Raw genomic sequence first — 27,677 nt, 5'->3', positions numbered from 1 at the left:
AAAACTTCCTTCAGCCCCTGATATTTCTCCACTAACTCCTTATCAGGCTCGGGCCATTGCTGTGCCCACACACACGTCGACACTACAAGAGGAAGAAAACAGTTTTAGAATTATTAAAACAGCCATGTGCCCACCTTAAACAGCATGTTTAAACACATTTATTGTGAAGTTCCTGGTTACTATGTGTAAAAAAGGGTTTGGACCAGTTAAAGGTCTGCACAGCTGTATATGTGTCTAGTAAATCGCTCTTCCCCTTAAAGGGTTAGTTCACCCGAGAATGAAAATTTGTCTATCTTCTAGTCACCCTCGAAGCATCCTAGGTATATGTGACTTTTCTCTTTCAGAATAATACAATCGAAGTTCTATTAAAATTGTCCTTACTCTTCCAAGCCTTTCAATGGGGTATGAGGGTGTTTGTTGTCAACTGTTCAGAAGAAGTGAAATAAAGTGCATGCATCTATAATAAAACGTCCCTCATACGGCTCTGGAGGGTGAATAAAGGCCCCCTGTAGTGAATCCATGCGTTTTTGTAAGATAAATATCCAGATTTCAAACGTAATAAACACTTTTTTCTCACTTCTGCTGACTGTTGGGAAATGGGAAAAGACCTTCGGGTGGAAGATGGAAGACGAATGTGTCAAAGTAAAGCAAAGCACTTTAGCAAAGGAAAACCAGTCTCCTCTTGGCTTATTTCAAAATTCTCCTAAGTTTTTCTTTAGAAATCCTCTTTTTGTGCTTCTAATTCGTGACTAGTCTTTTGTTTTGTTCTCTCTCCATGCTTGTCACTAACCACGCATCACTGACGGACTACAGCATTCACCTGCACGTCTTCCGGTTCCCAACAGTCAGTAGAAGTGAGAAAAAAAGTGTTTATTACGTTTGAAATCTGGATATTTATCTTACAAATTTTTTTATCTTTTTTCCAGTTGTGCCACAGTTAACAGAGAGAGACAGATTTTCAAGAACTAGTTTTTACCTTGGAGTGCAAGAATGAGAGCAAATGTCAGCTTCATCTAGGAGAAGAAAAACTGAAATTTAGACTTTATTTGCCTGCTGAACATGCCAGTGAATGTAAATATCACATATGACATATCACATAGATTCAACTGTTTTTAATGCATCAGTTTTAATATAGTCTTTTGCATTTGCATTTGCAAAAAATAAAATAAAAAATAAAAGGATAATTCGTTTTTTTTATTCTTTTTAAAATACTGATGCATTGTAAGTAATTTTATCATTAAATGTTAAGAGCAACATGGTGAAGAATCACTTTACCTTGTGCTAGTGAGATTCCTGTAGAGAAATAATGGACTGGAGTCAACTGCAGTCGTTGTGTCTTCAGTTATATTGTCTACCGTCCATTCCTATATCTGCATTACATCTTGACCAAACAAACGTCATCACACACACACACACACACACACACACGCACACACACACACACACACACACACACACACACACACACACACACACACACACACACACACACACACACACACACACACACACACACACACACACACACACACACTCAATAACTCACAGTTAGTCAAACAATCTTGCTACACACACACACACACACACACACACACACACACACACACAAAGACACACCAGTGGACATACTGTTACTACATGGCCACTCAAAGTTCACTGTTCTCTTTGTGTGTATTAATAAGGCATGAGGGGATACTTATGAAATCACTCATCAAGCATATTCACATGCCCTCTGTGTTTGTTAGAGCATTAAAGATGCATTTAGAATAAATGTGTACACTGAACAGGTACTTCTAAAAGAAGCATAAGGTGCATTCAAGACAAGACCCCTGAATTATAATGTTCCTCATCCTACAATATAAAAGCATCAATATTTTTAGGATATAGTATAGTATATTATTATGTATATAGGGCAATAAGGTTGAATTTTGGCTGTAAAGAATTAAAAATATTAAAAAAGAGTGATATTATGTAATGCTAAATAATTGGCGTTTATACTGTTACTATACTGAAGCCAAACAAATTATGCAAATATAATATGGAAACTATTTACCTTTTTTTTATTAACTATAGCTTTTTTTCTACTCACACAGTACACTTTGTTCATAGGCAACATTTATTTGGCTTACAGATAATTACAGTTCGTATCTGTGTCTGTTCTATAGACAGAAGTATAGAAATGATTCAAATAAACATATAAAGATTTTTAACCTATTCAGCACTAAATTCACTAATTGTGCTCAGACAGCTGTTTCATTTTTGAGTTCCAGAATCAATATTCCTTACTGGGGGTTGAGCAAAGGCTGTCCAAAGGTTGTAGAAAACCTGCCAAATTGACAGAAGGAGACCCTAGTAAACTTTCCCCTGTTGGAACAAAATGTATCTAATCTACAACCTGTGGACCCTTTTTCCTAAATACATTAATTGTCAAATATTTATTGCTTCCATTCATTTTCCATCTTTTTTCCATCTTCTTCTTCATCTAACTTTTTTTTCTGTTTACTTCATCCATGCATTTCTCATGCAAAGATTCAACAATTTTTTTATTTTTTTTGGTGACACTATTGACCCAGGAATTGAGTTTGACAACCCTGAGCTAATTGATGCCGATAAATGTGGTATTGCTTAAATGTATACATAGTCTTTTTTTGTTTTGTTTCAAAAGAACTATCAGCAGGATTTTGAAGGTTTTTTATAAAAAAAATTTGATGAGCTTGTCTATGGTTCAGTGTTTTCTGAGAAGAATGGTATCTTGCTGCAGTAGTGCTGCCTTTGAATCGGATCTAAGAAGCAGGCCACACATAATTTCTGAGTATGTTGACCGGTAGGGGGGGGGGGGTTTGGGGGGGTTATATGAGCCCGATATGAGAAATTTTATTCTGAATATATATATATAATAAATGTAATAAAAAAATACGGTATTGTCCCGGTAAAAACAGGATGTCTGGTCACCCTACTGAGGAGGCACTGCATGCTGTTTACTTAGATGATACCAAAAACAAATACATTTAATATTTTAAAATTTCTTACTATAAATAAGAAATGTTGGAGACAAAAATTCACAATTACATATTTTTTTTAGTAATTTTGGCAGTTTTGTTTGTGGGGTGTCCACTTGATGTATATGTATGACACACACACACACACACACACACACTCACACACACTGTTACCAGTTGTATATATTTTTTTGACTGTTAATAAATATAGGATGTTTCAACCTTGATCCCCTGAGGCATTGAACAGAAAAACAAATTTACGTTTGTTGCATTTTGGCCAGAAAATTCAATAGTGGGATGTAATTCATGGAAAAGGGGTCCACTTGGTTGCTGAACTGGAAAGACTGGTGTTAATCATGGAAATTAACTGATAATTAACTGAGGACAAACAGTGACTTTAACCTCATGTGGTCTGATGTTAAAATCCCTTTGACCCATGATTTGCATTTAACTTTACATACTGGTCTTTATATTGTACATTGATGCTGTGTCTTCATTTAAGTGTTTTTATATATCATTCTTTATTTAGTATTTCTTTTAGAGATAAACTTCCAAAACCGATTTAAAAATGATTTCATGTAGCATATTGTTCTCATGTAGGCTGATACAAATAATAAATATGTAATAATTAAAATATATTTATAATATGTGAATATATTTATATCAAATAATTTCTATTCAAAATAGTTCAATATTCAGTTGTTGGATGGTTAATGTGAACAAATTTTAAATGATCTGTCCTGTAAATGATGCAAAAACAAACTGGTTCTGTGTTCCATCATTTATTATTTCGAAAAACATCTGAATGTGTATTTAGATTTTATACTTTTCCCGACAATATTTAACAGCATCCCATAACATTTTAAACTATTTTACACAAATGACATGGAGATCATCACAGATTTTGAAGATGTACTGAACTGTAACAAATGCACCAGTTGGCACATTGGGGTCGGGGTGGTATCACATATCACACAGTAATGACATGATTGAAGGGAAGAAGGGTATAGGGTCATTGGTTTTCACTTTAAACAAAGGATTCGGATATCTTCTGCTTCATCGCCTCAAACTGCTCAGTAAGCCAGTTCCTGCCAAGACAAAAAGACCGAATTGTATTAGAAAAGCTAACTGGCAATTAGAAATTGAAGCAGATTCTATGCCAGTGCAAAAACAACATGAATGTCCGAACAATACATTTCATAAATATAAAAATAAAATAACTTGAAAAAAAAATTTAATTAATCTTACCTGGTTTTAATGACAAGCTCGTTCTTTTCAAACTCTTCGAATGTGGTCTTGGTCTTCTGCGTCAGGTCGTCTGTAAGCTCCTTCACCTGGGTCTGGAATTTGGCAAATTGCTGCTCCAGTGTGGGCTCATCCTGGGCCTCTGTTTAAATGTAATTTATACATTGTTAAATCTCATCTATATTAAATCTAAGAAGACTACAAATTGTTGTTTAATAGGACTTGAGGATATTCAAAAGTCGTATACTGTAGAAGCTTCAGAGGGATGATTTTACCTGTGTGCACAGCAAGCACAAGCATCAGCACGGCTGCAGCCAGGTACAGTTTCATCTTTGTAATTTTTCCTGTAACATAGAGAATAAAATACGATTAAAGAGCCAGTTGATGACAGACAATTGTCATTTACGGCAGTTGAGGGTAAAATTATTTGCTGACTACGTAAAAAATAAATGTAAGCCTTTAGGTTACATCACACCCAGAGTGTCTAGCCAAGTGTTTCACCCTTTCCCTATTAGAAACTTTGTAGCAAGCTGGTTGTTAAATATTTTGAACTAAATATATTTTATATGTATCATCAAACGTATCTGATTTAACACTAAGTTTAATTACATTAAACTGCACACAATTACACAATTATGTGTTTAAGACTTGAAGACGTCTGCTTTAATAAAAATGAAAATAAACAATATAAATACTAAATTAAATGAGACATTGTTTATTTTTTATTTTTTAATTATTTTTTTAAGCAGGTACTGTTCTTAAATGTTAAATATTGTACTTTACTTAACTAACAAGAATAATTCAAAGCTGCTGAATTCAGCGATGATGGCAAACAACGACACCTAGATGTCGCCAATAGACTGCGTATTTATTTGCTGAACGTATATGACAAGAATGTTTATTCTATTGTTTCAGTGTAAAGCTCGCTAGATTCGCTGCGTACTTCTTTTAAAAGTTTGGAAGGTTTTCAGGAATAAATGTAAGCTGTCATACCTTTCTTGCAGTCCTCGAGAGAATTGGGTTGAGATTGTAATGTCCCACAGATGGCTTGGCCCTTTATAGCGGTACTGAGCTGACGTATTAGCATGATAAGACCACCTCTGACCTACCAAGACCTCTTGCGATCACTCTGTACCTCTCTGTTGATCTTCGTTCTGTTTTGTCATTTCACAAATGGCTATAGTCAACATAAAAGGTGAGTAAACTCCGTTTCCCAGAGATTTTTTATTATTCCTGAGAAATACATAGTAATCCGTTCAGTCACCTTTGAAACAACAGTAACAGTCACAAATTATGTATCTGGTACCCTGATGCGTGGATAGTACAACGTCCATTCATTATCAGGGATTTTACAATTGGTTACGTGCTCCTCTCAACACACACTTTTTCAAAACTATTCTCAAAACAACTGTGGGCTAAATCAATTAAGTCATTTCTCAGTCAAGTTAAAATGCAAGCAAAACTAAGCATCTAAAGACTATTTTGCACAAAGCTGTTGAAGTTGTGCCAATAAAAGAACTAAATTAGATAGTATTGTGCTTCACTGGTAAAGTCATTCCTTTTTGAATGTTCAGGATCTGAAAAAAAGGATCTAAAATATTAGTACCTATTATAGCTGAGAGTAGTTTCTTTGATAGCAATTTCATTGCTATCTATTCAAAGTGGTAAATAAAGATCACATTACACTATTTACAGTAAACATTGTTGAAACTGGAAGTAGGGATTGGAGGAACCTCTAACTGGTATTGGAGAACACACCATTTCACTTTTTATAACTTTTTATGTCTACGTTTTTTGATGTAATAATACACCGATTTACTCCACAGCTCTTTAACCTTTTAGCCACATCATAACATGAAATAGAGAGACAGGATTTGAAGCAGAGTAAAATGTTTATATAAGTTCAGTTTCATAACCTTTGCCTCGTTCCAGTTTCTGTCTACAAACAAAGATGTTGGAGTTTAGTAACCGCTGATCGCTTGCATTGAAACCACCTTTGGATTCAAGGACAGCAAGATGATTAGATCTCTAAACATTCTATTGACCCAGTGTCATGCAATAGCCTTCTTAATAGCATTATAAATGAAAACATATTCAATGCTGTATATTTATGAGTGCATATGATGACATATGGTCTGCTTAAAGATCCAAACAATCATCTCTAATGTGCTATAATGTAATTAAATGCATTTATTATTAATGTACTTCACTTTTATAATGTTTAGAGTCTGGAAAGGTGGTTATTTTTTATTTATTTCTACATTGCCAATATTCTTTTTAATAAATTATTATTTTTATTGTATGTTATTATTATTAAAGTGACTGTAATGTGAATATATATATATCAGTATTTATTATAATAGTATAATAAAATTTAATTGGTTTTAATTTAAATGATGGAATAAGATCACAGAGGCCAAGAGTTATAATCTTGTCACCAGTGATCTTAAATCTGTCACCCAAAATTGACTGTGTGGCACACACACACACACACACACGATCTCAGGAGCTCTTGCCAGGCATAGGCTAATGACCTGTTTTATTTTCTTTCTAGTTCAATAAGATCTCTCTGTGCTTTTATTGATTTCCTTTTGCTTTTGCTTTTTTTTTTTTTACTTTTTTTGCAAAATAGCCCATTTTCTTGTACTATATGGCACATCTATTAAAAGACTTGATCATGATAGGAAATGCTGACATTGAATAGCTGACAACATGAAAAAGTGTTGAAATTGTGTAGACTCAAAAGAGGGGAAGTGAGGCTCTGTGCAAATGAGCACATATTGTTTATGTGCGATCACGCTGAGAGTGATCTGCAGTTACCTCTGCTCACATCTGATCACTCAGTTTGTGGCGGTGGGGGCTTGAAGTGTTTCTTTTGTCAGTTAACTGCAGTCTTTGTAGCACCTTTCTTGTCTTGCTAACCACTTACAGATTTCCTTCTTATGGATGCATAATTTGCCACCTCTTTTTCTTTCAAATTCATATGTTTAGTCAATGGCCCATAGTCTTTCACTGCTCCGGGTGTGTGTTCACGGTGTGCGTGTGTTCACAGCTGTGTGTGTGCACTTTGGATGTTTTTTTGTTAATGATTCTGAGTATGGGTTACCATACTTGGCTGTATGTCATGTCACTTTAATGTGAGAAGAGAAATGTTCATCAGTGTTGGTGGCATGCTGTGCCATCTCAGGTTCTTTGTTTGACTTTTAAAACAAAAGATGTGTGTCAGAGCTAGTAATTCTTAATATAAGAACATTTTACATTTGTAAAAAAAAAAAAAAAATTGGTTTTGCTTGCCAATGACATGAAATGTTTGCACCTCAGAACGAAAACTAATCACAAACTGACACTTAATTGTACAAACTTGGAAGAAAAAAAAATGTTAAAAATTAGTTATAGGTGTGTTTGAAATATGGAAGAGATATGTTTATCTCAGCAGCAGGAACAGAAAGGGATGGGCTTTCAGTTATGTTCAGAGATTGTTTTGTGTTATTTTCTGCCAGACACCTGCATGCTTGAAGGCTGAAGATTCAAATCAGTGGCACATCATGTTCCTTATGCAGCAGTTCCGCAAGCAAGCGAGTGGAATTTGGAAACTGATCTCAACATGTGTTCCTTGAGATTCAAAGCAGAGAGAGAGAGAGAGAGAGAGAGAAAGAAAGAGGGGATGGTGCTTTGAGAACCGGTCCTTTGATCCTGAGACAATCACAGAAACATGGATCTCATAGTGAACAGTTCTGTGCGAAAACAAGAGCTTGAAGGATAGAATTTATGAAATAATGGTGAGATTTATCAGAGGCTGACAGAAAATGTTTTTAGATGTTATTATTTTATTTTTCAAAAAGGATGACGTGCAGTGAATGTCTTAATCATTCAAACTTAAATGACCTAGTAGTTTCACATGGAAACTGTTTTATACAATGGAAAGCTTTTGTTTTGCATTTGTTTTAATTAAAGTTTCAGTCTTTGATTCATTCAACTTGACTGAAGACTTGTACGCAACACTGATTATGTTTGCAGAATTCTATAGTCTGAATATTCTCATTGGATGTAGTTTATGTATGTTAATTCCAGAGATTTTTACCCTTGTAAACACAGTTGTGTTTTTACTGTATTTTACCTATGCCAACACACACATTGAGTGTTCATGTTTTACGAGGATATGGATATATAGGGGTTTTATCCACACACATAATTATTTATTTAGTATTTAGTAGGTCTCATAAGCTGTTTCATCATGAGGTTCAAAAATCTAAGTCAGACATTTCATATTTTACTATCCATTTAAAAACATAATTCAGTTAAACTCTAGGGGGTCACAAAGTGTGGTTTTATTTGCACCTGATTGATTAGAATTCTGCCAGAGAAGACAGATTTATGTTTGCATACATATATATATATATATATATATCTCCAAGATAATCAGACCTTTTCTTGAACTCCAGAATTGAGAAATGGTTCTCAGGTTCCTGGAGAAGGAAAGGTGTGACCAGTAGATGGGTCTTGCCCAAACAAGCCTATGGAAAACGCTGAAAAAGGAAGAGATATTGTGTGACTGTGAGCTGAAATTAGAAATAGGGGGAATAAGGGGGTGTATAGAAGGGAAGGTTTACTGCGAAATTGGATCAGTCTTGTCTAAACATACAAAATCTGGAAATACGATGTCAAATGCTAACTGCTTTTTAAAAGGGCATATGTATGTGTTTTTCCTGACTCTTATTACAGGCCTATATTAATTTGAGCTGTATTAAGTGACAGTGCAAGTTTCAGCCTGACTAAACTCTTAGCCTGTTATTAAGAGAAAGATTTAGTTACACTAGGAAAATGGTACAATCAGGGTGCAAATTACATATGCAGATTAATTTGAGTAATAAAGTTTGCCCTCTTGACTGAATGAACCATTTGTTAAAATAGCCACAATATTAACAGTCATACTGAAATAGGAGTGCATGCTTTATCAGTCCATCAGATGCGTGTTTAAGTAATTATGAATAAAAATGAAAAAATGACAAAAAAATGAAAATGACATACAGCCAAGTCTGGTGACCCATACTCAGAATTCATGCTCTGCATTTAACCCATCCAAAGTGCACACACACACAGCAGTGAACACACACCTGCAGCAGTGGGCAGCCATTTATTCTGCGGCACCCAGGGAGCAGTTTAGGTTTCGGTGCCTTCAGTGTATTGCCGGCCCAAGACTCAAACTCACAACCCTAGGGTTAGGAGTCCAACTCTCTAACCCCTAGGCCACGACTTATGTATTACTAAGGGGGAAGTCATGGCCTAATGGTTAGAGAGTTTGACTCTTTCTAATCTCCTTTTTTTTTTTTTTTTTTTTGCAATGTCTATTCAGTGCTTTTCTATTTTAACACAATTATGTCTTTAAATTATCTTTAATAATAACAAATTAATCTGCAATAATTAATCTAATTAATTTGAGATTATTTGATTAATGAATCTTCACATTATTAATAAAAAAAGAAGAATTTAAACATAAAAAATACACAATTAAATCATGCTAATTTACTCACCAGATGTGTGCAGCGCTTTTTACGGAGAACTGTTTCCTGAACCTGGGAGGGCTGTGCACGAAGGTTGTTTCTATAAAATGGAGCAATTAGAACTTTGCAAGGACAGTCTTTACAGCTTGTAAACATTTTCATATTTAAAGAATTTGCCACTGATGATTCAAATGGGAGTTTTGAGCAGGGTAGAGCTTTTTGTATGAGCTTTGTATAAATCTATGTGTTTCAGAAAGGCAGGGCATAGAAGAGCAACAATAATATACAGTATGTAGGAAATAAGATTTTTTTAAATTTAATTTAATTTTTTTACCTTAAACCGCACACACATTGCATTACCAAATACACAAAATGATGTTCTTCTTAGCAACGTCACATGACCCATTTAAAATTTAGATTTCAAGTTTACTATGTAATTTCCAAGTGTCTGTTTAAAAAGTATATTTCAATGTTATTTATTTATGTGATGTCAAAGCTGAATTTTCATCAGTCATTACTCCAGTCTTTAATATTTCATGCTCAAGAAACATTTCTCATCATTATTTTGTAGAAACTACATATATTGTTTATAATTTATTTATTTATTTATCTATCTATTTTCCCCAAAAAACCATGTCATGAATCGTATGACCCCTAACATATGTTGGAGATGTATGTATTTGTGTGGGATTGTTAACATGCCTGTGGTGGGAACAGAAATGTTTTCATAAGTACTTTGTAATATTCTTGACAAGAATCAAGTGACAAATAAGTAGTGTATAAAGACACAAATTTATTGAAAACAAATTCAAATACAAGAGTGCACATAAAGTAAACAAGCATGTATATGTGAATTTATGGCTAACTAAGCTAATCTTTACATTTATTCTGATTAAGTTCAGCAGCTGAAGGCACTTTTTTAACGTTTATTTTGAATGTCGCAATGTTGGCCCCACTAACTACAAAACACTTTTAGATACTTGCCAAAACAGGCAAGTTGATCTTGAAAAATGCTTACTGTATGCTAACGAAAGACACTAAAATGATATCAACAAACAGTGGGTTAATACTGAGAAAGTAAACATGGTGAGTACATGGTATTCTCTTGTCCAATAATGGACAGTGCTAGTCCAGTTGAGTCCAGTTCTTAACCACTTATCAACCTCTCACAGAATGAAAAAAAACACATTTCAGTAACACAAAACCTCCCTTCTTGTTTCCGTTTGGTGTTAACTCTAGATAAGTGTGGAGCTCTTAAGCTTGAGTGGGAAGAGCTGCTGAGGCCTCCTTGATCTTGTCCATGACGATCTGCAGCTGCTCACGGATCTTCTCAGAGTAAGGGGTGAGGAGGCTGGTCAGCTCATCCACACGGCCCTCTAGGGATGTGCGCAGGTCCTCAGCGGTCTTCTCCAGCTTCTCCTTCAGAGCTCCAGCCTGGACTTCCAACTGTTCGCTCATCTCCTGCGCCTGGGACTTCATCAGTTCGCTAATGGCGCCCAATTTCTCACCGGTACCACTCTGGGCCTGGCTGACGTAGGGCTCGAAACGGTCCTTCGCGGCTTCAGCATTTTGGGAAGCACGAGACTGCAGCTCTCCCATGTAGGTTTCCACAGTACTGGAAGAAATGAAAGAGAAAACTATTAATATATATATTTCCTAATGATATATAACAACTACCTATTTTTTTATTAGTTAAAAGCTTTATCAAATTTTTTTAGCTTGCATTTAAGCCATCTGAGAAGGCATCCAGACTCACTTGCGGATCTCCTCGGTGTCCTTGTTCAGGCGTTTCTTCAGTTTGCGGGTGTAGGTGCTGACACGGTTCTTCACGTCTTCACCGTTCTGCTCCATCATGGTCTTTAGCTCTTGAAGGTACTGGGTGGTGCGTTCCTTAGCGTCAGTCATGTCAGTTTGCAGTTTGCTAGCCAAGAGCTGGAGATCTTTGTTCAGCTGACCGGCAGCATCAGAAGCATATGGAGTCAGCTGGGTTTGAAGATTGTCACTGTATGTGCTCAGCTCAGTCATGGTCTCACTAATCAGGGTGCTGCAAAAAAACAAAAAGGTTGGTCATGAACGGTTTCACATGCATGTTTGTTATTTAATAATGTGAGAAGATGGGTATGATGGAAATTACTCAAGCTCTCTGTTGAGCTGGGAGCCCTTGATGTTCTGCACTACACCATCAGCATGTGTGTTGAGTTCGGACACGGACTGCCAGAAGCGGTCCACCATCTCCTCCCATCTGGGCTGAGGGGCATCAGCCTGGAACAAGCTACGAGCCTGGCAGCCTACAAGGGGTGTGAAAAGATTGTGAACTTTATGCCATATTAGGTTATTCACAAATGAGTGAGCTGGATATTTTCCAGTGACCTGTATTAAGTATATAAACTTAATAGTTGATAAAGATATACTATATATCATTGTTCACTGCTATTCCAAACAGACAGAAAAACTAAGCCGTGAGTGAATGGAGATTTTTTTTTTCATACCAGTAAAAACAGCCAGAGCAAAGATCACCACAAGAGACTTCATTTTGATGGACAGACAAGAACACCTGAGGAAAGATCATAACAGGAAAAAAATCAATGTCTAAAAGCACTGGCAAGAAAATGTCAGATCCTTTTTTTTGTTACTTTGGAGAAAGGCAACTTAAACGTATTCATTTACAAATTTCAAAATATTTCAATCCAAACAGTATTATATAAAAAACCCAACTGACAATACACAAATAAACAGCATCTGAAGATACGAGTAGCGTATGTAGCCTATGCAAGATTTTTTATTTCCATGAATACGCGTTTAAATACTCAGTGACCGTTAACTGGAAGTTTATAAATAGTTTTGCAGGGGAAAAAAACAGTTTTTCCATTAAATACAGTTCAGTAATAAGTTGACTGCTACCTTGTGAGAGAAGAGCGAGTGCTACTTACCTAAGACGCGTGAGTTTCTCCGTGTAGAGGCAGTGTGGATGCCAGGACTTTTATACAGTCCCGGGACGCACCCGCTGCAGTCACAATCGCTGCCACGTGATTTCTCCTTTGTCCAGGGCTCGCGCATCATCCCACGCGTCACTGACCACAACAAGTGTGCGAAGTCCGCATCTCTCCGCATCAGTTGGAGATAAATTGCGCAATTTTATATAATTAATAATAGAAAGTATTAAGGGCACCTCGCCTTTTATCCTGTGCTCAGGAATTACTGATGTGTGTTCTGGTTATGAGATAATTTGATGAGATACTTTGCACCCCTTAAAAATTAAAGCCTAATTAATTATAGACCACTGGCTCTATTTAATTCCAAAAATATTTTAGGCCATACCTGGAATACAACATATTTATGCTTAACTTCAATGACAAGTTTTCTGTTTAATTTAAATCGCGTATAAAACAATGTATCGCTTTCAAAAAGTTTACTTAATTAGCCTATTTAGTCCCAGTAGCCTAATGGTTTCGCGGATGACAAAAGAAGCTGTTCTTCTCAGACGGACGATTTAAGGTCAAACAAATGTAAATGTTCCAAAAGACAAACCCCTCGTGATTAAAGAGATAATTTAGCCTGAAGGTGAGACGAGCATTAAAGCAGGCGCCAACATAACGGTTTGTAGTCTACGTTTTACTGCTATGGCCTGGATTAACATGATGACCCTATTAGAATTTATATAGACACCTATTGGCCATACTATTGCTATTTTAGTATTTATTTACATCAGCAATGGCAATAATGGTGGTATGAACAACAATTGTATATGCGTTTAATTATAGCATATAAAAAATGTTGTTCCCCTATATAACATATACCCCCGGTTTCACAGACAAGGCTTAAGCCTAGTCCTAGACTAAAATGCAAGTCTGAGTTGTTTCAAAGGAAAGAAACTTGTACTGATTGATCTTAAAATATATCAGTGCCTTTGTTTTGTCTCAAGATGCACACCAGTAATGTTTTTTTCTAAGGCATGTTTATAAAAATTACTTAAATGTCCTAATTGAACTATATGGTCTAATCCTGGTTTAGGATAAGCCCTGTCTATGAAACCAGGCCTTAGTGTTTTCCTTGTCATTTTGTTTTGTAAGCTTAGATATCATGTAATAATGTCATGAATTTTAAACAACTGCTGAGTGCATCCCGTTTGATCACAATGTCCTTCCTCGTCTATATGGGCTAGAGGTTATCTAAAAAGATAAGACATCCTTTTGTATTTTCTATAAAGAGTGAACATAATGAATACAGCCTTATAATTTCCTTCAGCAGTTCTATTCTGAACCCACAACACAACCCAACAAGATCGTTTTCTTTCTAAACTTTTTATTTTTCTGGTCGAAAAGCCTTGGGTAAGTAAGGTTTTTTTTCTTTTTCATTCATGACAACATAAGAAAAGTCTTATCACCCACAATTTGATTCCACCTATTCAGTGATCTTTAGCCTCCTGTCCCAACTTGTCCCTTTCTTCTGGCTCAGCTCTGTCTGATTCACCCCTGCAGCTGGTGAAAACAAACATGGCTTTAATATGCACAGGGCCCAGTATGATCACTGCGCATTCAGACCTCCACTGTAGGTTATTATTCATATATTCTTCTGTACTTTTTCCAATTGAAAGTTGATCATTCCACAAATCGTTTTTTAACTACTTTTTTAATAATCAGTAATTATTATAATTTTTTTATTACTTTACTTTGTAGCGGGTATAAAAAATTACTTTTTACTTTGATACAAATTCTGTTTGTGAGGAAGCAGATGTTAATAGTAACATTTATACATGGTGAGCCCTACTCAATAGCGTCTAAATTATAAAACTACACAATTTTCACTTGGAAATTACAAATTTGAATTAAACATAAAATTTTGAATCAGAAAAATTTTAATAGTAATTTATTATTATTATATTTTTTTACAGTGAACATATTGTGTAACTTTTTTGGTATTTTGCCACTTGTTAAGTTTCTGTCTCCTGATGAATTTAGGTTGTTGAACTAAACTTTTGAGTCACTTCAAAATAATCTGACAAATCAATTATTGTACATACCGTATAAACTGAGCAATGAAGTTTATCCTGTGTTGCAATGAATTGCACTAAGTTTACCGCCGGCACTGAATCACATCTGGCTATGATCAAAATGCTGATGCATTATATCAAGATATAAACTTTCCATTACCAGTGGTTGTGTCTTGAAATGGAAAATATAGGGCAATGTGAATACTGCACACTTTAATGACTGACAGTGCTACAAGAAAGATACATTTTAACTGAATATTTGTATATAAAAGTAGAAAGAAATGAAAAACAGTTATGGACTGTTATTTTTTCACCCCTTTTTTTAGATGAGCATTGCAAACAGAGCTTCCTCTGTAATTCAATTAAAAAAAAAATAAAAAACTGCCTTCATAAAAGAAAAATCAGTGCCAAGTGTCGGACAAAACATTTTTCATGAGTCCACAATTAGGAGATGGTGGACACTATTATTAACTGAATTTCCTCCATGAAGTATTAGACATGTGGGTTCACCAAAGTGAGTCTTTAATTATTTTGTGTCATCTAATAATAATGAAATTGGAGAAAATGTAGTTTAAAACCACTCTCAAAAACAAACAATCAAAAATCAATTCAGCGTGATGATTTAATTATGAACTCATCAAAGGGCTCGGTTGTTTATGTCCCATGTGGTTTTCGGATAAATGTGTGAAAGGTGAACAGTAAGTAATGAACGCATGTAACCTCGGCCAACTCATCATCTTTCAGAATGGGGCTGCTAGATCCAGTGTACCATGTGAGAGGGTCTAACCGCTGCTCCCCCATGAGATACCATCATTTCTTCAGAGCAGCTACACCAAAGTCACAATACAAGCTGATATTCATGGACTGGATTTATCTAACAAAAACACTGTGCAAGTGCGTTACAGCGAGGGCTGATGAACTCCAGTGACTCTTTATTTATTTTCTTCCTCTTTTCATTTCTTTCTTTCTGTGGTCAGTCATTCAGTCCTCAGATGTGTCAGTTGGGAAGATTGTCTGCATTAGTCATTGTTTTCAACAGTCAGGCATTCCAGGTCAAAGGGCTCTCAGCTGCTTTGTACCAGAGAAATCAATCATCTGCATCTTAATCAGTTTCTTGACCCCAAATCTCTGTGCAGTAAGTTATTTTGTGCTGCTGAAGTACAAATGATCAGGTCCACTTGCAGAAAGCTCAGCAGTGGATCACCCAACATTCATAAACATATACAAATCCTAAACTCATAGCATGCTTTTTAAATGAAATATATTTAGCCAATCTGATGATGCTTTTAGTTACCAGTAAAAATGCAGTATTTTATCCGTTCATGCATTCCTGGAAACCCCAATAATCTTGTTACCTAGTGCCATGCTCTTCAGCTGAAAAACAAACAAACAAAAAAGCAACTTAAATCAGCCTAAGCTGCTCATTCGAATTCATTTTTTCTTTTTTTTTAGTGGGGTGCTTATCAGATGTTCCAGCTGGGAGACCAGCTAGAGCAACTATAAACTAGTGTAGGCTGGTTGCAGCTGTTTTCCAGGAGTGTAGTGTCTTAGTGAACTCTTGGAAAAGGCAGGATTAGCGTCTTTGTGTGAGGTGGAAGATGAAGGATGTTTTTTTGGTCTGAAGGGAGTGTGTGGGAGACACTTGGAAATGGCAAAACAGATACTTTTACAAACATGCAAGAACAACTGACGTGTTGCTTCTGGTATTAATGTGGGATTTTGATACGCTGATCATACTGCGGGGGTTTATTAATGCTCTGGAAGCACGCATGTGTCTCCATGCAACCATTAAAAAGGAACTGGCAATCAATCAACAACAAAAGCATTACTTGAGTTGTAAAACTTACTAATTTTCTTGTAGTGATTCGAAATGATAGTGGGCTTCCACTAGGTGGCATGTGTGGTGCATAAAACTAGTGAAGGAGCTGTAATGGATTTGCAGAGTACTGTATAGTGAAAACCAAAGGTTCATAGCACATGGTAATGCCCTTTTCCACATAATAACTCAATTATTGGATAAATTAGGTGTCTGATTAAGTTTCCAGCTCATATTTAAATAGTACATTATTCCAATAGTTAGTTTTAGAGGGCCTTTATCAAAAAACCTTTGAAAATGCCTAGATTTCAAATAAAACATTTATTTTGGAATAATGTTTCACTTGCTAGTTTTGAAAGATTGTATCTGACTGTACCATGCATAAACAGTTATCTTATGCTATCAAATTATCCAGTCATGTTACTGCTAAGACAGAGTCTGTGGAATCAGCAAATGGTTTTAATGCATACCTGCCAGCCAATCAGAATCAAGTATTCAGATAGACCATGGAATGTTTTAATTAAATATATTTTACTCAAATAAATTAATCGGCGGATGAGTCTTTAAAAACATAACAAGTTTGAAGTGCATAATAAAGAAGAATTCCAAAATGCAGTCTTTAATCCACAGGAGGGAAACACAGGCGAAAGGCAAATACCTCCACTAACATTGATGTGACACCTAGATAAGATTGGACAAAAAACTAAGAGACTGAACAAATGAGGAAGCAAGATGAGATAAGTGATAAACAGGGCACAGGTGAAAGACACGACTAACTAAACAGACTGGGGAGAACTAGGTTACCGGGACTGAACCAAGAACACAATGAAACCCAGGAGACAGACCATACATGTAATACAGATGTTGCAGCTTAGCCATGCCTATATTAGCATAGGTTGTTAATGTTATTTTTTTTATCAATAACCTAGAGATCACATGCGTGTAAGTTTAAATTCACAGTCATCTAAACTTTAGACAGTAGAAGAAAAATATTGTACATCCAAAAAGTAACTTCCATACCTCAAAATCTGTATTCTTTTAAAAACGTCTGCTGAGGTGAAATGATTGTGCTCTTTTTCAAAGGCAGCCTGAGAATCCTACTGAGCATGTGTAGATTAAGCGTCATCACTCCCCTGTACAATCGTCCACAGTTTCCCCAAATTATTTACTAATGAAATATTAATGTATTTTATGTCATCAAGAGTTTTTTTTAATGCCAAATTTAGCATCTCTGTCAACAGGGAGGGTGTCAGCATTGATTTGATGTATTTAACATTCCTTTGATATTTGAATACCAGGAAAGAAACATTTTAGTCTAATTTCATTTGACAAAACATTTATTTAGTTTAAATTAAAACATGTCAAACATTACATAAAATCATTGTGTAAATGTAGATGCACATATATAATTAGACCATTGTGTTTTGTTACATGGCTGAGAATAAATACTTCCATCAGGTCACTGTAAGGTCAACTGCTGTTAACCACATTGAACTGAATATAACATTTAATTACATTAGCAGCAGTTGGCAAAAGTTTGTTGGGGGCATCTAATTTCTCTTGATGAAGGACTCATACAGGGAGGTGAGCTGGGCCTTCAGGTCCTGTGCGTAAGGGTCCAGCTTTTCCTTCAAGTCTTCAGTATAGGGTGTGAGACTCTGCTGGACCATCTGGGCTTTCTCTCTGATCTGGGTCTGGAGATCCTCAGTCAGGGGGGTCACGGTCTTCTGAAAGTCCTGCAGATGCTGGTCCACCCTCTCCTTGATCTCAGCAGTGTAGGGCTCCATCTGAGCCTGCATCTCCTTCACGCTCTGCTCCAGGTTTCCTCTCAGCTCCTCACTCTTCTGGAGCAGAGTGGCCTTCAGGGTCTCAGAATCCAGGGAGTCAGCATATGGAGCCATGGCCGTCCTGAGCTCCTCCACTCTCTGCTGGATCTGGCTCTTGAGGTTGTCAGCATAGGGCTCCAGTTTGTCTCTTGCACTCATCAAGTCCTGGCCCAGACGCTCCCTCAACACTTCAGCCTCCTTGGTGATTTTGGTCATCAGCTCTTCAGCCAGAGGATCCATCTGTTTTTTGAGGGTGACGGCATATTCGCTGGCCATATCAGCACTCTGGGTCAGCCTAGTACTGTGATATGAAGAAGAACATTTGAGTTTCATCTCAGGGCAAAAGAAATATTATAAATAATTGTGTTCTGCAGGTAAATGTTCTTGACTTACTTGACTTCCTCTCCCAGTTGAGAAGACCTGATCATCTTGATGGTTTCCTCTGCGGTTTGTGTTGCCTTGGCCACATAGCTCCAGAAAGCATCTGTCAGCTGCTCCAGCTGTGGCTTGGGCTCATCAGCGTAGAATAGGTTCGCCTGGCAACCTGTTGATCAAGCATTTCAGAATGATCAAATTGTTCTGTTACAGTACGCTATGAAAATTTACCAAGGCAGAATTTTTTAATAAGATTTTTTTTTTACCTGTAACTACAGCAAGTGCAAGCACAACAAGAACCTTCATGGTGTTTAGTTTTAGTCTGTAAGTAAAAGACACTTTCAAGTTTCTGTTTTTTTTTCCACATACATTTATTGTGTATAAAGTGCTGCATTTGGAACTGGCTAAAAAGTAAGGCTGTCTTCTTACCTGTGTCAGTGTGTTTTAATTGACGCTGTCCTGTCTGAAGAACAAGTGTGAAGGTGGCTCTTTCACATCTGTTTTTATATAGTGTGGGGAGGTGATTGCTGTAGTGGAAACCCAAAGTCCAGTGGGTCGTGCCTTGCTGTCACTATTCCACATCATAATGTCCTGACTGTACCTATAATCACCAGGGATTCCTGAATTCAGTACAAACTATGATAATTATTGGACAATAAACCATACAACTAAATGCCAATATAAATATTGTTTTAGATGAACACATAAGAGTATTTAGTAAATTCTATTAATTAAAAAATTTCAGTGTGATAGAAGTGTGATCTATCAGTGATCTATCAGTGTGATAGAAATAAATAAATTAAGTTTCTAAAGTGTTTATATGAACTGATAATTGTGTGTGTGTGTTGTTTGTGTTTAAATAATTACAAGGGATTCAAGAACAGGCTATCTCCTTGAAACTTTTATTGCAAAGACATTTGGAACACTGCCCTTTATGAAACAGTTGATCTGAGGAACTTTTGAACCTTTGAACTAATAACAGTAACAAATGACATCAGACTTTGTTCACTTCCTGATAAGGTTTGACACATCACTCAAAGAGATATGTGTTTTTGATCCTGGTTGAAACCATGAGCTCTATAAATTCACTCTAAGCATTTATATATATATATATATATATATATATATATATATATATATATATATATATATATTTTTTTTTTTTTTTTTTTTTCGTAACTAACCTGTCCTGGGTTAAAAACTGGGTAGTGATTCTTACAAGGAATTCTCATTATCATGGTGAAGTTAACTTTGTCATTATTACAAGAACTAGAGTTGATTTTCAGGGATACACTTTATGTTTAGTTTAGAAAAGGATCATTCCTTTATTTGGCTTAATGAAAGACATTATATTAGTTTATTGGAACAGAATAAAGAGCTTATTACATAAGTTGTGTTTGTACACTAAAACAATTAAGGAAAATAAGCCACGATTCTTGTAAACGCAGAAGGCAAAAAATAAATAAATAATAATAATAATAATAATTAAGCTATAGTTTGAATATGTATAATTTACTATTGAAACTGTAACAGTAAAGTTGTATGATTTTAGATGATTAATTGATCAGTTAGATGATTTTGAGCAGTTGCAGCCATCAGGATGCACTACCAGCAAAGGTGCAATAGGTGACTGTCTTTAGAAACATTTTTTGTTATACTTGTTGAAAGTCTCTTCACGTCGGTCAGAGTGTTTTAAATAGCTTTCCTACCTGCCTGTCAACGTATTTATCTGCATACATCTGCACACCCTGTTTGTGCAGACAGAATATGTCACTAGCACATTCACGTATACTGTGCAGACAGAGCTAGAATGGCAGATAAACATCAACAACCTAGTCTTCCTTACTGGTATTGTAGTACTTTTTTAAAGTTTTCTTGCTGGTTAATGACACATGATGTAGCCCAGTGCTTTTTTCTTTTCTTTTTTTTCTTTTCTTTTATTTCGAACAAAAACACAGTTTAAAACAAAATATATAACACAACAAATTGTTGCTAATCCACATATTTTGCATGTCTCGCTTAGTTAACACACCCAATTCAGATGACCAACTCGAGCTACGTGAATGTGTTCCAATTGATATGAGCCCTATAATGAGGTGAAATTCATGATTGAGGTGGGGAATTAATGACAGAATGTCAGCAGGCCAGTATAATGCTTCATCTGCAGGATGCTCCTTTTAACAGTCTAAAGTCCATGTCATTACACTACTAGGACTTTTACACCCATTCAATCTAGGGAATGATCACCCCCTGTTGGCTGGAATAAAAATAGCTGCAGCAGAAAGCTACATTTTCACAAATGGTCTCCCACCAGTGTACTGACCAGGCTCTGGCCTGCTTAGCTTTAGTGAGGAACCACTCTGTATTCATTTTTCTTGGTCCTGTGATGGCTGGTTTGTAAGGTCAGGATCAGCAAGAAGGGACCCAAATGCAGACTGAGTGAATCAAAGATTTATTGAAAACACAGAAGTTCGCAAAGCACAGGGGTAGACAATCTTGAGACCGCTCCAACCAGCGATATATAAGAGGTAGACAGACTGGACAACAATTTCAGTTTTTGGCCAAACCGGGTGGAAGGATGGGGAGAAGACCAGAGCAAAGAACAACAGAGCATGCAATCAGAGTGAAGGGACCCAAAGGTGAGCACAATTACAGAAACGAGAACAAGACGGGCTAAACAAGGTGGTGTGACCAAGGGAAACAAGAAGGACCAAAGGAATACATGGCAGACACAAACACAGACAAAGCAAAGTTTTCAGGCACAAAGACAAAAAAAATAAAAAATGAATTAATAAACATTTAAACAAAGACAACAGATAAAGCTACCAGGCCAAACCCTGGCAGTTTGAATAAATAGACATTGTTTATTACTGAAGGTTTCTAATGTACTTTGTCAGGATCAGTTTATATTTCAAACCTGGGGCCTCATTTATAACTGTTGCATACACACAAAACATGCCCTGAAAGAAGTGTATGCGACTTCCTACGCAAATTATGGGATTTATAAAAACAAACTGAGATGAGCACTGAGATTGCATCAAGTTATAAGATTGTATGAATGCGCTATATTTGTGATGACTTTTCCTCTGGCTATGTTTTAATGACAAGGAATAATATATCAATAATTCCTGATATTAATTCCTGAATAATAATCAGCTGCCGCTGATCACTGCATGAGTATAAGAAGGCAGCAGGTGCAATGCATACCACCTTTTCGCTTTGGAACCGAGGATTAGTATAGCTGTGCTCAACTGTCTCTGCTGTGAACTACGAGTTCAGAACACTCTCGGAAGCTTCGTGTGTTGGCGAGACGGCACTTCAGCGGCGGTCGTTCCTGTGTCGAGTGGATTGCACACTTCAGGCTGCACTACCCCTGTCGTATTGCAGTCCATCCCAAAGATTGGTGTGCAGCGATCGACCTGAAGGACGCATTCTTTCATGTGTCCATCCTTCCCCGCCACAGACCTTTTCTGTGGTTTGCGTTCGAAGGACGGGCATATCAGTACAAGGTCCTTCCCTTCGGGCTGTCCCTGTTTCCCCATGTCTTCACGAAAGTCACGGAGGCAGCTCTCATTGCTCTCAGAGAGCAGGGTGTCGCATTCTCAACGACTTAGATGATTAGCTGATACTAGCACAGTCTCGAGATCAGTTGTGCGAGCACAGGGATGTGGCGCTCCGGCACCTGAGCCTGTTGGGCCTTCGGGTCAGCTGGGAAAAGAGCAAACTCTCGCAGAGGTAGAGGATCTCTTTTCTCGATATGGAGTTGGATTCGGTCGAACAGACAGCACGCCTCACAGAGGAACACTTCGGCAAGAGCACCATCTACGGGACACGCTTGCGCCTTGAAGTGGAACCTGTTCGCCGAGTGGTGTTCTTCTCGCCGAGAAGACCCCCGAAGATGCCCGATTGCGGTCGTGCTGTCCTTTCTGCAGCAAGGGTTGGAGCGAAGGCTGTCTCCCTCCACCCTCAAAGTCTAGGCTGCTGCTATTGCTGCGTACCATGACCCCGTGAATGGGAAGTCTTTGGGTAAGCATGACCTCATCGTCAGGTTCCTTAGAGGGGCCAGGAGGTTAAATCCTTCCTGGACCCCCTCTATACCCTCTTGGGACCTGACTCTAGTGCTTAAATCACTACAGCAGGGCCCATTTGAGCCTTTGCATGCAGTTGAGCTAAAGTTTCTTTCATTGAAAACTCTGCTCCTGCTTGCACTGGCCTCCATCAATAGGGTAGGGGACCTGCATGCATTTTCGGTCAACGATTCGTGCCTAGAGTTCGGGCCGGCTGACTCCCAGGTAATCCTGAGGCCCCGGCCTGGCTATGTGCCCAAGGTTCCCACTACACCCTTCAAAGACCAAGTGGTGAACCTGCAAGCGCTGCCCCTGGAGGAGGCAGACCCAGCCCTGGCTTTGCTTTGTCCCTTGGTGCTACGTAGACCGGACACAAAGCTCCAGACCTCAGACCAGCTCTTTGTCTGTTACGGAGGCCGGCAGAAGGGGAGTGCTGTCTCTAAGCAGAGGATGGCCCACTGGATTGTGGATGCCATAACCCTGGCTTATCAGGCTTAGGATGTGCCCACCCGTTCAGGTTGCGAGCTCACTCAACTAGAAGTGTTGCATCCTCCTCAGATTTAATCACCTTCGGGAAGGATGGGGCTTCCGCAGCGTCCTGGTTCCAAGTGGAACGGGTACGTTTTCCCAGTGTTATCCAATCTCACCCAGTGAGGTAGTGCTTTGACAATGGTGAGTGGAACTACTTGTTCTGAGCCCCAGTCTACACTTAATAGGGGAGCAGGCAGCTCGCACAGGGCACTGGAAGGGGCAGCTCCCATGGCGCTTTGATACGGATCCCGTATTCGTCGGTCGCCAACGTGGCGTCGAGAGTGACTGACTGAAAGGGAATGTCTCGGTTACGTATGGTAACCCTCGTTCCCTGAAGGAGGGAACGGAGACACCACGTCCCGTCGCCATGGTTGCTGTACCGCCGCTGAGCTGCCGGGTCTCCGGCTCGGCTCCTCAGCGAAAACCTGGTATGCATTGCACCTGCTGCCTTCTTATACTCACGCAGTAATAATAATTGCATGCCAATGTGCATTGGCTCGTTTAGTTTACAATCGAAGTAGATTGGTCTATCGAAGCGATATCCCATATTCATCGGTCACCGACTTGGCGTTTTATAAATCTGAAAAAGTTTGTGCAAACACTGAATCTAGCTCTCATGCATACATACACGTTTAGGATGAATTCTAGGTAAAGTTGTATAAATGAGGCCATTTATAAAAGTTCCGTAGATTTAATTCTAAAAGTGTGCGCACAAAACGTGTATGTTTTTTTTATAGAATTTATTGGTCATATGAATTTGAAAATATAGCATATCTTCTACAGTTTAGCAAAGACATTGTGTTAAAACAATAGTGTTTCATGGTAGTATAAGGAAAATGAAAAGCTCTTTAAAAAAACATACTGTCTTTACTTTATAAAACAAATAAAATATTTTGATAACTCCATTTATATGGAAAATTAAAGGATTAAACTGGATTAAATTAAACTGTCAATGTAGATGATTCAAAATAAATACAAAGGCTATATTAAAATATTTAGATTTACACATATATATTCGCCTTCTTATTGACAGAAATATCAGTGAACATTTTTCAGAGGAAATTTGTACACTTTGGCCTGTTTGAGTGCTTTGTGTTGGATGAAAAGCATGACCGTTCCACCTTTGATTTTGGAATCAAAATGTTATTTAAAAGATTTAAAACAGTCATATAAATCAAATATAATTGTTAGAATATTTAGGTTGTCATTTAGGTGGTCTTGGTATGGCTGGTTCACTGTTTTAGGGATCCAGTGTTTCCCTCAGGTGGGGCTCCAGCCTGGAGCTCCTTCACACCCTGCTCCAGACTGTCTCTCAGCTCCTCATTCTTCTGGAGCACAGTGGCCTTCAGATCCTCAAAATCCAAGGATTCTCTTATGTAATCTGCACCCTTCTCAAATGGACTGGTGATATATTCAATGTAGGGCTTCAGTGCACACCTCACAGTGCTACACTTCCTCCTCTATATGCTCCCTCAGCACGTCAACAACTTTGGTGATTTTGGTCACCAGATCTTTAGTCAGAGGATCCATTTGTTCCTCCAGGTTTGCGGTGTAGTGGCTGGCCATATCAGCATCTTCTGTGAATCTATCATTGTCATTTCCTGGCATTATAAATGCTGACTGAAGTTATTACTACAGTTTCCCGCAACTACATTTTCTTGCCCAAGTTGGCTCGTTCAGAATAGCTCCTGACCGCATCAGTTAGTTGCTGCACCTGTGGTTTAGGCTCATCTGCATAGAATAGTTTGGCTTGGCAACCAGCAGACATATGATTAAGTAATATAATTATATAGTATATTGATTAAATTATATAAGTAAAAATATAATAATAATAATAATAGAAATAATAATAATACATTTAAATATAAAATATAATAATAATAATACATTACAAATATATTAAAGTAATTGTTTTAGCCCTTCTTATAATTACCTGTCGGTGTGTTTAAATTCACAGTGTCCAGTCTGAAGTGGTATTGTGGAGGTAGTGGCTGCATTTCTCCATTTATATACTACAGAGGAATATTTAGAAAAAAGCTTAGTTTGATTTATTTTTTCTTATCAGGTATTTGTTTGTTTTGCTAATATGGTTGTGTCTCACATATCTTTGAAAAAAACACCATTCCGTTAATAAATAAGATTTTATTCATAATTATAATTAAATGTGGACTCTGTAAACTTACAAAAAAAGAAAAGAATACAAGAACATGTGCATATCACATTATGGTAAGTTCTGTAGTTCTGATATTTACAAAAGAAGTCTTTGAAGCATCTAATTTCTCTTGATGAAGGACTCATACAAGGAGGTGAGCTGGGCCTTCAGGTCCTGTGCGTAGGGGTCCAGCTTTTCTTTCAGGTCTTCAGCATAGGGTGTGAGACTCTGCTGGACCATCTGGGCTTTCTCTCTGATCTGGGTCTGGAGATCCTCAGTCAGGAGGGTCACGGTCTTCTGAAAGTCCTGCAGATGCTGGTCCACCCTCTCCTTGATCTCAGCAGTGTAGGGCTCCATCTGAGCCTGCATCTCCTTCACGCTCTGCTCCAGGTTTCCTCTCATCTCCTCACTCTTCTGGAGCAGAGTGGCCTTCAGGGTCTCAGAATCCAGGGAGTCAGCATATGGAGCCATGGCCGTCCTGAGCTCCTCCACTCTCTGCTGGATCTGGCTCTTGAGGTTGTCAGCATAGGGCTCCAGTTTGTCTCTTGCACTCATCAAGTCCTGGTCCAGACGCTCCCTCAACACTTCAGCCTCCTTGGTGATTTTGGTCATCAGCTCTTCAGCCAGAGGATCCATCTGTTTCTTGAGGGTGACGGCATATTCGCTGGCCATATCAGCACTCTGGGTCAGCCTAGTACTGTGATATGAAGAAGAACATTTGAGTTTCATCTCAGGGCAAAAGAAATATTATAAATAATTGTGTTCTGCAGGTAAATGTTCTTGACTTACTTGACTTCCTCTCCCAGTTGAGAAGACCTGATCATCTTGATGGTTTCCTCTGCGGTTTGTGTTGCCTTGGCCACATAGCTCCAGAAAGCATCTGTCAGCTGCTCCAGCTGTGGCTTGGGCTCATCAGCGTAGAATAGGTTCGCCTGGCAACCTGTTGATCAAGCATTTCAGAATGATCAAACTGTACTGTTACAGTACGCTATGAAAGTTTACCAAGCCAGAATTATTTATTTATTTATTTTTTACCTGTAACTACAGCAAGTGCAAGCACCACAAGAACCTTCATGGTGTTCAGTTTCAGTCTGTAAGTAAAATACACATTTATCAGTGCCTCGTTTACATAAATTTATTATGTAAAAAGGGCCAAGTTTGAACTGGCTAAAAAGTAAGGCTGTCTTCTTACCTGTGTCAGTGTGTTTTAATTGACGCTGTCCTGTCTGAAGAACAAGTGTGAAGGTGGCTCTTTCACATCTGTTTTTATATAGTGTGGGGAGGTGATTGCTGTAGTGGAAACCCAAAGTCCAGTGGGCCGTGCCTTGCTGTCACTATTCCACATCATAATGTCCTGACTGTACCTTCAACCGTCACAGACTCAACCATCAAGTTCAGTGCAGATAACGATAAGAGTGGAACTTTGTCTTTGAAACCAGTAATGCATTTCTTGATGGAATATTTAATGGGTAACAATGTGTAAATTATTAGCACTTAACATGACACAAGTGTCATTAAAATACTTATAATAACTTAAAATAGAATTCCCCACTGCCTAAAAACACTCTAGAAACTACCTATTAAAAAAATATATAGATATATATATAGATATATATATATAGACAGACAGACAGACAGACAGACAGACAGACAGACAGACAGACAGACAGACAGACAGACAGACAGACAGATAGATAGATAGATAGATAGATAGATAGATAGATAGATAGATAGATAGATAGATAGATAGATAGATAGATAGATTTAACCTATAATTGAATAGAAATCTGATAAAAATCTTAAATCCTAAAAGAAGTCATCCTGAATAATCTGTTTATTTAAAGTCCATCTTAGGAACTTAAATCAGGCAGAGCCCCAAATTTGAACATTTGACCTAATATAAAAGCAAATGATAAAACAATACATATTTTTAAACCATTAGGAGCTATAATGTTTATTAAATGTTTTTAATAGCCTGTTTGAACTATTATATTATATTTTATTAAAAGTATGTTATTTCAGCAGTTATACTGTATATCTGACCTGTAAAAATAGCCAATGCTAGAACCATAAGAGCCTTCATGGTTTTCTGGCTTAAAATAACAACACATGTGGTTAACTGAAACAATTTAATTATATTTTACATACAGCATATTAACTAATAAACAGTAAATT

General features: G+C 37.4%; 4 protein-coding genes and 1 pseudogene across 4 annotated transcripts; all 5 read right to left on the bottom strand.

The window, feature by feature from the left end:
* Positions 1 to 3,765: 3,765 nt before the first annotated feature.
* On the bottom strand, positions 3,766 to 5,346 carry LOC132103005 (apolipoprotein C-I-like). Its single transcript, XM_059507787.1, has 4 exons — positions 5,238 to 5,346; positions 4,520 to 4,588; positions 4,248 to 4,386; positions 3,766 to 4,087 (listed from the first exon to the last, which is right to left on the bottom strand). The coding sequence occupies exons 1-4, from the start codon at positions 5,329 to 5,331 to the stop codon at positions 4,027 to 4,029; spliced, it is 363 nt and encodes a 120-aa protein (XP_059363770.1). The 5' UTR covers positions 5,332 to 5,346; the 3' UTR covers positions 3,766 to 4,026.
* A 5,172-nt stretch (positions 5,347 to 10,518) lies between these two features.
* Positions 10,519 to 12,392, bottom strand: LOC132103004 (apolipoprotein Eb). The gene is made up of 4 exons (XM_059507786.1): positions 12,235 to 12,392; positions 11,880 to 12,033; positions 11,502 to 11,789; positions 10,519 to 11,360 (listed from the first exon to the last, which is right to left on the bottom strand). The coding sequence occupies exons 1-4, from the start codon at positions 12,275 to 12,277 to the stop codon at positions 11,000 to 11,002; spliced, it is 846 nt and encodes a 281-aa protein (XP_059363769.1). The 5' UTR covers positions 12,278 to 12,392; the 3' UTR covers positions 10,519 to 10,999.
* Positions 12,393 to 17,870: 5,478 nt separating this feature from the next.
* On the bottom strand, positions 17,871 to 19,352 carry LOC132103003 (apolipoprotein A-I-like). Its single transcript, XM_059507785.1, is given in 6 exon segments — positions 17,871 to 17,909; positions 17,988 to 18,678; positions 18,771 to 18,921; positions 19,019 to 19,074; positions 19,182 to 19,216; positions 19,218 to 19,352. Coding segments are annotated over 5 exon segments (939 nt in total). The 5' UTR covers positions 19,338 to 19,352; the 3' UTR covers positions 17,871 to 17,909; positions 17,988 to 18,101.
* A 5,230-nt stretch (positions 19,353 to 24,582) lies between these two features.
* LOC132103493 (apolipoprotein A-I-like) lies at positions 24,583 to 25,150 on the bottom strand (annotated as a pseudogene).
* Positions 25,151 to 25,570: 420 nt separating this feature from the next.
* On the bottom strand, positions 25,571 to 26,772 carry LOC132103001 (apolipoprotein A-I-like). The gene is made up of 4 exons (XM_059507782.1): positions 26,695 to 26,772; positions 26,538 to 26,592; positions 26,292 to 26,442; positions 25,571 to 26,199 (listed from the first exon to the last, which is right to left on the bottom strand). The coding sequence occupies exons 2-4, from the start codon at positions 26,575 to 26,577 to the stop codon at positions 25,623 to 25,625; spliced, it is 768 nt and encodes a 255-aa protein (XP_059363765.1). The 5' UTR covers positions 26,578 to 26,592; positions 26,695 to 26,772; the 3' UTR covers positions 25,571 to 25,622.
* Positions 26,773 to 27,677: the final 905 nt, after the last annotated feature.

This window comes from Carassius carassius, chromosome 24 (genome assembly GCF_963082965.1).
Source record: "Carassius carassius chromosome 24, fCarCar2.1, whole genome shotgun sequence".
In the NCBI taxonomy this organism is placed as follows: domain Eukaryota; kingdom Metazoa; phylum Chordata; class Actinopteri; order Cypriniformes; family Cyprinidae; genus Carassius; species Carassius carassius.
The sequence above is the reverse complement of the archived record's forward strand: the minus strand, read 5'-3'. Positions and strand labels throughout refer to the sequence as shown.